General features: G+C 32.9%; 1 protein-coding gene across 1 annotated transcript in view; it reads left to right on the plus strand.

Annotated features, from left to right (window-relative positions):
* The window catches only part of LOC123526205 (uncharacterized), a 45,640-nt gene that overhangs the window by 12,560 nt on the left and 21,024 nt on the right, over positions 1–12,056 (plus strand). Inside the window, exon 3 of the mRNA XM_053523996.1 lies at positions 3,506–3,580. Within this exon, the coding sequence (XP_053379971.1) occupies positions 3,506–3,580 (75 nt within the window). The remainder of the gene's footprint in view (positions 1–3,505; positions 3,581–12,056) is intronic.

The raw sequence follows: 12,056 nt of genomic DNA on the forward strand, positions 1-12,056 counted from the left end.
TTTTTTTTCATTAGTGTCACAATCGGTTGCAATAACTTTTTTAGGGTTGTTTTTGAAAATTTTTTTTGGTTGGGCAATCACATAACTTTCAGCATTTTCTTCTTCAGTTAATAGACACGCAGTTCCATTCAAATAAAAAAAATTTTTTAAAAGATAAGGATCTTAACAATTTTTTAATTTTTCAGTGACATATTTTTATATTCATCGCTAACATTTTTATTAAGTTTTTATTTAAAAACATTTTTCTTTTAAGAACTTTTTATATGAATTTTCATCTGGGTTCATTATTCTCCCAAATGCTAGATAATTTTGGCAAATTTTTTTACCTTTCTATTAACCATCTATATAAATATACTTTTTAGAAAAAAAAAAACTTTAAAAAACACCGTAAAATTTAATACAGTCTTCTTCTTTTTTTTCTTTTTATCTGTTAAGTTTTAAAATTTCCTTTATATGCATTTCAAGGGGGGTTTAATAAATTTTTTTTTTCTGATTTTTTTAATGTATTTTAAAAAAACCTGAAAACTTTTTTTTTCTTCTTTTTTACTTTTCCAATCCGTGCTTTTGTTAAAGTTTTTTTATTTTGTGGGGAGTGATTTTTTAAAAAAAAAAAAATTTTTCGTCAAGTTTTTGTCGTTTGTAAATATGGTAATTTCTGTGGAAAAAGCGCCAACTGCTAAAAATAGGAATGCTGGGAAAAAGTACTAATGAGTGAACAACCAAAAATATCCCTTTAAATATAATCCATATTTTCTCTCCCCAAAAATTTATAACTTTTTCTGTAAGCACAGCTAGTTTAGTTAAAATGGGAATAATTTAATTGATCTATTGTTTTATTCCATTTTTTTTGAAAATTGATTTTTTTTTTGCTCATTTATATAATTAAACTTTTTATTTTCTAAATTAAATTTGTTCAGTCGGGTAAATGGTACCCAACTATTTAAAATTTTTTGCTATAAACCCTTCCCTTTTTTTCTAAAGCTTTTTTTTTTCTTTATAAATTTTTCGTCTAATAAAACTTTTTCTATTTTCTAAAAAATTCTTGTTAGTAGGTAAAAAAAAATTCTTGTTCATAAAATAAACCCTTTAAATTTTTTCATCTTTAAATCTTTAAAAGGGGTATGTTCGGGATTTGTATTATTTAATTTTATAAAAAATAAATATTTCCCCTGTCCAGTTTTTGGGTGATATCCTTTTTCAAAAAAGTCTTTTAAGTTTTTTCTTAAACGAACTCGAAAACCCAAATTTTAAATTTTGCTTTGTCTTTGGGGTATCTTTTAAAAAACCATATTAAAATTAAAAGTAAACAGTACCTTTTTTTTTTAAGTTTTATGCTTCGGTTGGTCTATTTTTTACTAGAATGTTTTGTTTTGTTTATTATCAAAACCCTATCCTGCCAAAATTTTTTTTAAATAAGTTTTTTTAAGTTTATTTTTCTGTAAAATTTTTTTCCACATTATTCTTTTTAAAATTTTATTAAATCTTTCAATAACCCTACAGCCCCCTTTCCTTTTTATTTAAATGTAGGGACATATTTTTTTTTAATTTTTTTTTTCAAAAAAAGATTCAAACTTTTTATTATAAAAAATTTTTTTCTTCATCTACCCATAAATTTTTTTTTTTTTTGGAAACCTTGCAGTTTCGGGGGCTTTTTTCCCTGAATTCTATTTTGAAATTATTTTTTCAAATGCTTCATAACAGATTCCCAGTTTTTTTTCTTTAATGGAATACCCAAGATATTTTCTAAATATAAATTTAAAAACGTTTAAAAAGTATTTACTCCTTTTTTTATATTTGAAAAAAAAAACTTGATTAACTAAATCAGCTGACCCGTATCATCAATATCATTAACTATCATCTTCGTTTTTCCCAAATTTTCTTTTAATTGGTTTGGTGTAAATTTTTCTGCTAATTCTCGCTTTTTGGATTCCGGGGGTATACTCTACCCCCCCTTTTCCCCCTTTTTTGACTTTTGTTTTTTTCCAACCCGTGTGTATTTCGTTTTAATTATAGGTTTTTAAACAAAAGTTTTGCAATTTTTCTCCCAAAAGTTTTGTTTAGTTTTTTTTAAATTGGAAAAAATTTGCTTATACATGTTTCCCTTTTTTTAATCACGTCATAGCATAAATCATGGTCCTACTCTGATCCCGTTCATTGACAGGGGGTCCCCTTACTAGGGGGTTTCCCGGCCCCCAATAATTATACCTGGAGTGTTTTTTTTTAAAAATTCTTAGGTAAAAAGGGAAACATTGCTTTGTGAATACTAAAATTACCCCCCTGTACTTTTTAAAAACTTTGATTTTTACTTTCACAAGATGAAAGGTAGTTTTTCATTTTTTTCCCCCTTTTTTGTTAAAAATTTTTTGGGGTTTATATTATCATAAACTTTTTCTTTCAAACAATATATTTATTCTGTAAACTCATCATATCATATTATTTTAAAACTTTTAATTGGGTTTTTTAAAACCCGTGGATTTTAAATTGCCGATGACAGTCCTGACCCAAAGGGGCAAAAGGTCAAATGGGGTTTTTAAAAAATGCCAAAAAAAACAATTTTCTATACTACTTCCCTTTAAAAAAGACATTGAAATTCATGAAAATTTTTAAGAAAAAACGTTTTTTCAACAATTTTTTTATTTTTTTTTACCCCCCCCCCCCCCCCCCCCCCCCCCACCCCCCCACCCCCCAAAACGTGAAGGAGATGAGTGAAGAACGTCTGTAACGCCTTTCATAATGTTGTTCGGGAATAAAATTGACTTTTAAACACTTTCAAAAGGAAATGTAATGAAACTATAAATGGACAGGTGCAAAAGAGAGGATGTGCATTTCACAAGAAGCATAACTATGAATTGAACAGTTTAAAATTATCAACTATATCATGTTTAAATTGTCCGGTAACATTTTTTTTTCGTTATTTTAAATACACGAACCGATTCAAAGCACCTTTAGCTTTTGAGCGTTTTTCTGTTACATATGAATGTCAGCAATATATATTTTCGGGAAAAATGCGATCATAGGGCAAAACAAACACCGTCTGCGTGGAACCCTCCAAGGTGAGTAAATAGAGAAGGGGAAAATATGGTAATACAAGATTTTGCTTTTACAAGTATGCCTGACCTTTTTTTTAAAAAAAACCTTTATTGTTGGGTACTTTAATTCTAGCCTGCGTCAGTATTGCTTTTCTGATTTTTAAATTTAAACGCAACAATCGGAATCTGTTTACGTATTTTTTAGCCCAAAGGCTACTCATATACCCTACTTTTTTGCAAAAAAAAAAAAAAACATTATAAAAAATTTTGGTATAAGCTGTTTTAATTTTAAAACCCCCATACTTGATAATCAATGGTCAGAAAAAAAATCAAAGGAAAACCTTTGATGCAAAATGTTGATATTCATGTCAAAACATCTCTAAGAGCAGAACGCATTGTGAACTAAGAACTGTGATTCTATGGAACATGGGCCTATTTGATACATACATGTATTTAATTTATCAATTCGCAAACAGGTGAAGTCTGTTATAAAACAATTTGAAGAAACAGGCACTGGACATACAGGCATTACAGAAGACGAAAACGGCCAGGTAGGACATTATGACATTTATGACAAAGCATGCTAGAAAATATAACTTTAAGAATTAAAATTGACTTATATTCTGCACGGAGGGGCACCTGGGGTCTTCCTCCACCATTAAAGCTGGAAAGTCGCCATATGGCCTATCATGTGTCGGTGCGACGTTAAATCCAAAATTAAATATCTTTTTGTCATATAAAAAGATATCAAAAGACGAAGGTGGAATATCAAAATAATATTTACTCACAATTTAGACCCAAAAATGCACCAGAGGCCACCATTGCAATAATAAATTTAAAAAATGAACGTGGGAATACCTTCTTATCCCCTCACGTACCTCAAATTGTGGACAAAAATGCAACAGAGACCATCATTTCATACCTCTGTTTCAAAAATGACTAGGGAGAGACCCTGTGATTCCATTGTCGGGAGGGGGTTAACCCCCATACCTCTAACATTGGACTAAAAAATGCAGCAGGGACCACCATTTTATTAATATATTTCAAACATATTCAGGAGGACACGCCCTGACCTACCTAACGTGAGGGGTTGCCCTCTTCGTACTCAACCCCACTCGGCTCGCCGATGCCGCCTTCATTCTTTAACTGTTGCCGCTCACCGCACCCCAATGGAATATTTCTGGAACCGGATCTGTTATACATACACTTTGTATTCTTAAAACGATATCTGACATATTATTGTACTGTTTTATAATCTCAGATTTTTAGTGAATATAAATAAATTATGAATTTACGGTTCGTTGGTATAGAAAGAAAAATGCTTCTAAAACCCTAACTACTGGTTTCAGATTTAGTTAACTCCACGTTTTATAAGAGATGTCTAAAAAGTATTTGTCGTTTTTTAATGTTGTCGTGTTGGCAGGGTGAAAACACGACAACACAAAAACTCGACAAATACCTAATTTGTCGAGTTTTTATGTTTTGGTGTTGGCAAGGCGCAAACACAACAGCACGACAAAAAAGGGTGCCAACACGACATTTTTATACGCACCAACTCGAAAACTTGACAGATAAATTTGTCGTATCTGTGCCGTCTAAACGTCCACTTTTCACCAACCGACACGAAAACTCGACAAATTAGGTTTTTGTCGAGTGTTCGTGTTTTCGCTCCGCCAACACGCCGACACGAAATGGCAGAAATCTGCCACCATAATATTTTGAGTACAACTTGACCGGGATAATAGCATGATTGGTTTTATGAAGTAGATGACACCTATTGTATTGGAAAAGTCAAGGCTCAGTGCCATGCTGCCTGAACCTTAAAAACGATTTCTGCGCAATAACATGAAAACTCCTTGACATAAAACCTTGAAGCATGACTGGGCTTATGAAGTTAATAACCCTATTGGTTTTGGGACCAATAGGTTGAAGGTCTTAGGCACCTGTACATAGAAATTTAAGTTTGCTCAATCTTTTGAGAACTACTTGACCAAGAACCTTCTTAGCTAATAGCATGATTTGGCTTATGAAGTAAATTACCTCTGTTGTTTTGGGAGTGAGTAAGGTAAAAGGAAAAAACAAAGAAAATATCAAACAAGGAATGCCATATTCCAAGAACGCAGCCTCCCCAAAACGAAACCCACAGCACGCAGACGTGCACACTATAAACACACACAAAGGTCAAGGTCACAATGATCACGGGTCTGAAAATAGGACAACCCATCATGGGCGGGGCGGGTTGGCATATATGTTTTACAAACAGTTTTACATAATTTTACTGTTCTTCAGTGTATAATAAAATGAAAACAAACTTCATAAGTATCATTTGCTTACTTTTGTGTTTTGCCTATTTTAAGTAAGTATGGACAAAAACATAAAGGTTACCAAAAATAAAAAAAAATGTGTAAGTATACATTTAAAAACAGAAAAAGCACTGTTACACCTCAAAATGGTAGCAACGCATTTTGGTAGTCATTACAGTGGACAGAACATTGAAGTCAATTTACGGTCAATAACTTGATAACTATTTGACCTTTGTAGAACCTTCAAACTTCATAGATTGATAGGACTTAAAGTGATGACCTTTTGATTTTTGGGTCACTTGAGCTAAGGTCAAGGTAACAGGGGCCTGAACATAGAAAACATTTTCCAATCAATAACTTGAGAACCACTTGACCCGGAATATTGAAACTTCATGGGATTATTAAACATGCAGAGTAGACGACCCTTACTGATTTTAGGGTCACTCGATAAAAGTTCAGGGTCACAGGGGCCTGAACATGGAAAACCGTTTCCAATTCATAACTTGTGAACCACTATAGACCTAGAATGTTGAAACTTAGTGGGATGACTGGACATGCCAAGTAGACGACTCCTGTTGCATCAGTGTCATTTTGACTTTCGCTTCTGTCCCCTATTGGCTCCTTGCCTATACCACTGTGCATTGGGGGAGACATGCGCTTTTCTACAAAAGCATCCTCTAGTTTTAATCACGTGTGTTCCAATGTTCCAGCTTTACTGAATCTAGGTCCGTTATCTTTTCAAAGTCAAAAGGTCAAAGTCGGATGAGCGGCTAAGTTCCATCATGACTCTCTTTGAAATAATATTGTCCATTTTCCACAAAATATTCTTTTTTAAATCATGAATTTATTATTAATACCGTTTTGCGTTGGATTTGTACAAGTCAAACGCATTTTTTTTTTGTAATCTACCAAATTACGTTAAATGTAACGCATTTTGTAGTGACTACCAAAACTCGAAAATGCGTTGCTACCATTTTGATGTGTAACAATTTTGAGGTGCAACAAAACACTATAGGTTGTCTTGCTTATTTCTTTAATTACAGTGTAACATTCAATTACCTCCTTTTATCTGCAAAAAATGAAAGTTAAAATACAAGACTTGAAACCTTTACATTATTTATGATTCAAAGTCTGCGGTAATTTTTCAACAGGTTTTTCTGCTCGATGCTTTTGTTTGGATTCATAGGTAGCTTATTAAAGAAACCCCCTATGTTGGGAATGAATATGGGATCTGTGGGGTTAAGTCCAAAGTCAGCATAACTTATTTAATGTGCATGCTTTGAAAATTCAACCGTGGCGCAATGTTCAAAGGCGTTGGGCTATTTTACCTTTTGTAATGTTACAGTAGTAATTGTGAAGTGCGGCGGACGATTAATGATTGAAAATCACTTAAACTTGGCCTATGAATTTCGGGTCAATGGAGGCAAGGTTCCGCTCAGTAACTTAAGTTTCGAGTGATGGATTGAACTAGAATTAGATTTATTTATATAGAGTATCTATCTGTACTATTTTTTTGCTGGAGGGGCCTCCGTGGCCGAGTGGTTAGAGTCGTTGACTTCAAACCATTTGCCCCTCATCGATGTGGGTTCGAAACCTCATTTGGGGCGTAGAATTCTTCACGTGAGGAAGCCATCCAGCTGGCTTACGGAAGGTCGGTGGTTCTACCCAGGTGCCCGCTCGTGATGAAATAGTGCACGGAGGGGCACCTGGGGTCTTCCTCCACCATTAAAGCTGGAAAGTCGCCATATGACCAAAAAATTGTGTCGGTGCGACGTTAACCCCAACAAAATAAATAAATAAATTTTTTGCTGGAATCGTCAAAAAGGTGGTTTCTGGTATATAACTTTAGTTACGATCGATATACTGTCACCAAACTTTGTGTTCAGCAATTATTTTACGAAGAGCTAGCTTTGGATTGTGTTTGTATTTAGGGTGCTGTTGAAACATAATTTCTGCTTGATAACTCTTACTTAGGAATGAGATACTGGGATGGACGTTTTTTAAGCTTTTTAATATTTATAACCCCACAAAACATGTTTGGGGGAGGTGGGGCTATATAGGAGTCAGTTTTGTCGCGTCCGGTCGCGAAATCTATTATCTCAGTTATTACTAAATGGATTTGATTCAAACTTAAAATAGATGTTCCACCTTATCACCCTTATCATGTGACACAAGGTGCATATAGTGGGTTTTCAATGGTTAAAATTTGGGGTCAGATTTTATTAAATCTTCCTGGATTTTTTGAAAGTGGGTTTATTTTGTTCTATGAACCTTCTACTTCAAAAAAAGTATCATCCTCAAATTTCATGTCAATATTTTGGCGGCCATCTTGAATTCAAAATGGTTGCCATGGAATTCCGTGATATAACCAATGAGAACTATATATCTTGGTCAATTGTAGGTGTATAAGAACCCTAAGAGTATCAAAATGTTTCTAAAGCATTGCCAGTCCCTTTTCAATTACATTATGTAAATTTACTAATTTGAATATTTATGAATATTAATGAGTATGTATGAAATATTACCAAATTTCGCAAAATAAATGACATATATTAAAGTTATACAAATTATTTCTTGGTAAGTTGCAGTCAGTGAAGACCTCAAACTGTACCAAATGAAAGGTAAGACACTGTGTCCTTAATATTTTATCGGTTTAAGGTCATATCTAGCAGATACCAGGCTTGAGTTTAATCATAAATGGGTGTGGTAAGAAATTGACTTCTGAACACGAAAATCCATTGTGTCATCTTATCTTGATCAATTTAAGGTATATAAGAACCTAAAGAGTATTAAAATCTTCCTAAACCATTGTCCTTCTCTTTCCAGTTGCTTTATTTAAATTAAATAATTAGTGTATTCAGGAATATTAATGAGTATGTAAAAATATGACCAAATGTCGCAAAATATGGACATATATTACAGTTATACAAATTATTTCTTGGAACATTTTAGTCAGTGAAGTAGTCAAATGGTACAATATCTAGCAGATACCAGGCTTGAGTTTTATCATAAGGGGGTGGGGTAAGAAATTGACCTCTGAACAAGAAAAGCCATTGTGTCATCATATCTTGGTCGATTTTTGTTATATAAGAACCCACAGAGTATCAAAATGTTCCTAAACCAATGCCCTTTCCTTTCCAGTTATTTTATGTAATTTTATGTAAATTAATTAATTAGCATATTTATGTTCATATTATTGAGAATGTAAAAGTATGACCAAATTTCGCTAAAAATGGGCATGTATGAAAGTAATACAAATTATTTCTTGGTAAGTTTTAGTCAGTGCAGGTGTCAAATGGTATCAAATAAAATGGTCCACTGTTATTTATAATCCTGCTCAAAAGTAGTTGAGACATATAGCCACATATATCAAATTATTCCTTGGTCTAAGACAGATATAATATGTATGTATGAGACCGCGACTGGATCCGAAAATGACGTCGTCAGTATGGCGACTGATTACGAAAGTAATACTGCTAAACAATGTCTGAAAAAATCGGTAACATTGCTTATAATATCGGATATCGTGTCATTCAACCAGCCAATGTGACATTTCAAATGAAATTTACATTTTCTCTGTCAGAATAAAAAAATGTTTAATTTATCTTAAGACATTTTTTCTACCCCACCCACACAATGCATTTTTATATGTCGCTTCTACCTCTTGATATTAAATATTTTCAACTATCCTTATGGTGTTGAATTTGAAGTATGATTATTTCCGAAAGTAATAAGAAATATAACACACAATAAGGGACTAAAAGTTACCAATATCTGCTTTGAATAAGTACCGAAGTAAAGGGACTTGGCGAACTTTCAGCGCAAATCAGTGTCGGCACAATTAGTTGTCTATGCTCTGTTTATAAGATTGTGCAATTTAGATATATTGTTTGCAATTTTATCTTTATCAGATTTAAACATGATTAATACAATTGCGCCAAAAAAGTAATACAATTTTTTTTAACTTAATGCAAGTGTTAAATTCATGAAAGTCTTCTTAATTACTCAAAATTTCTAGTTAATTATACTTGACATCAACACTGAGAGTGTTTTACTTAATTCGTCATCAACCCCACGATATCAAAGCTATCTACACACAGTATTATTTATTACCCCTTCATTCAAATGTTCTGGGCTTTCCGCGATTACAGTCTGCTTAACTGCTTAATGCAGAATGAAGGGGATCAGGGGCAGATGGTAATGATGAAGCAATCTTTTCATTGTCTTTCTTTCAATAAAATTTAAACCCAAACACTACAGTCTTAGAACATGTTAAATACCTGATCAAAGTAAAGCATATAGACAGCAAGCTCAAAACGTAAAAGTAAAGGAACGTAGTGCGGCAACGCCTGCAAAATAACGCTTGTATGTTTAAAGCAGTAGGTTGGAAAAAATACTCGCACTAATATCCCAACCATATTCCGATGTTATAGAACAGTATACATGAAATTAAGCCCCTGACAGCTGAATGTCCTTTTCACGCACGGGAATCTAAAGACACGTTATATAAAACACAAAAATGATGGGGTAAATAATTTGTATGAAAAACCGCTGTTCCTTTAGTATTATGGAGTTCATTTAATTACCATAATAGAATTCCGCTTAAGCTGGTGCTAGGACGTAAGGGGTATTTCATCTTCCTTTCTAAACCTCTGATGAAAATACTCTGTCTAACCAAGTCTTCTATTTTTTTTTATTAGTTGATTTCAATACTTTCAAGGGATCTAGGAGCTTTTAGCAAACAATTTACGCATGTTATCCATGATATTGCAGAGAGCAGAACAACAGCAGAATATTATTAAGACCCGACGAATCAGGACAATAGAAATATATCAGAGCAGCTCAGTACCTGTTTAAGAACGACCTATCATGGTTTTGTAGCATCCAGCTGACAAAGGGCTGAATACCAAATATGCACAGTATCTCCAAATAAGCGGGTCAGATAAAACATTTTATCATTTTACCAAATACATTTGGGAAATTTTTCATTGAATTTGATATAAATAACTACTGTTTTGATACATCTTGTAACAGAAGTGTTTTCAAACTGCTATTTAATTAAAAAAACACACACAAGTCTAAATTACGATAGTGACATATCGTAGAATATTCTCTCAGTTGATAATAGCGGTATTAATGCAAAATAACATATTGATAAGGTTCATTTAATTCTTTAAAGTCGCTCTTGGAAAGATGTATTGATAATAATATAAAGGTACAGGAAAAGGTATTTATTTAAAGTCGCATATAACCGACAGACAACATAACTTTCAAAGCTATTGTGCGGCAAACCAGGCATCTAGTACTAGATAGTTACTTGGGCTGATATGTTTCAAAATATTGTATGGGCAACATCCCCATTTAAATAGAGAAAAAATAGAGTAAGTCTGTGTACTGAAATGAATTTTTGATATAGAGATATGTCAATTCTATGCGATGCAGTATTGTAGTCTTTGCATTGTGTTAGTTTCATTCAATAACTGCTTCTCCCCGGCATAAAAATATCAACTATTTAAGCAACAACGGATTGTCTGTATTTGCAAACAACAGCAAGAATGCATTATTTACTGTTAAACGTTTCCTATTTCATTCGAAAAAGTATGCGATAAGCTAGGTAGAGGCAGTTCTCATGGAATAGTAATTACCTCTACAAGATCTGATCTAACCGGATATCAATATTGTTCAAGAAAGGAGAGGGATTTACAAACTGCCTCACAGGTTCACATGGAAAAAATGTTTAACAATGTTACAAGAAAAAAAGGCTTAACTGAAATTAGATGCACAAAAAGTGCGTTTAATTAAAGCGGTTTCTTTCTCATTCATTAGATTATTTGGTAAGTAGGTATAAAAAAGCAAAGAAATCATATGAAACTACCTAACAGCAAACCTTGTATCTGGCTGATTTTATTTTTTCTAGATTTTGCAAGACTTTATACTGAATAAGAATGTTTTTAGCAGAATTTACATAATCGTAGTCGCAATACATGTTCACGTGGTGTAAAATAGCAGTTTACTGTAAGTTATATGATTAAACAAATAAGAAGTGGGACATGTATAAGAGGTTAAATTAGCTATTAAGCGAGCTTAATGTGATTGTAAATGCAATTAAGGAATAAAACATCATCTAGCTGATCATCTCTGCAAACTTTAAAAATAAAAACTTCAGGGATGTGATGAGTGACCAAATCCTGTTCTTTGGAAGGACTCAAGGTGTAAGTTTTATTACTATTAATTTTCTGATGTAAAACGTAAGACTTCTTTATTAATCGAACATACTGCGCCATTAAACAAATATTTGGTCACTTTTTTTCCCGTTATTTAGTCATTTTCTTACTTTTATGGATATTTTTTTATTTCAAGCATAATAAATTCCATCTTCTATTTCATATAAGTGTTTTATCTGCTTGAATGAATAGAATGAAAATTACATTTGGTAAATATATATTTTTAAGGACATTGTCACCTGTAATTATTCAGCAGTCATACATTTTCTTTCTTTCTTAGTTTCTCTTTAGCCACCATATTAATAACGTCTTAATTTTTTCTAGTCTCATGTCCGGAAAGAGATACCTGGGAAATTACGATAACTTACCTCAATCTACAATTTGGCATAGGTCTCTTAATTTTTAGCTCACCAGAGCACAAAGTGTTCAATTTGAGCTATTGTGACCGGTCATTGTCCGGCGTCCGGCGAGTCCGTCGACGTGCGTCGTCCTTCAACATT

Source organism: Mercenaria mercenaria, chromosome 14, assembly GCF_021730395.1.
Source record: "Mercenaria mercenaria strain notata chromosome 14, MADL_Memer_1, whole genome shotgun sequence".
In the NCBI taxonomy this organism is placed as follows: Eukaryota; Metazoa; Mollusca; class Bivalvia; order Venerida; family Veneridae; genus Mercenaria; species Mercenaria mercenaria.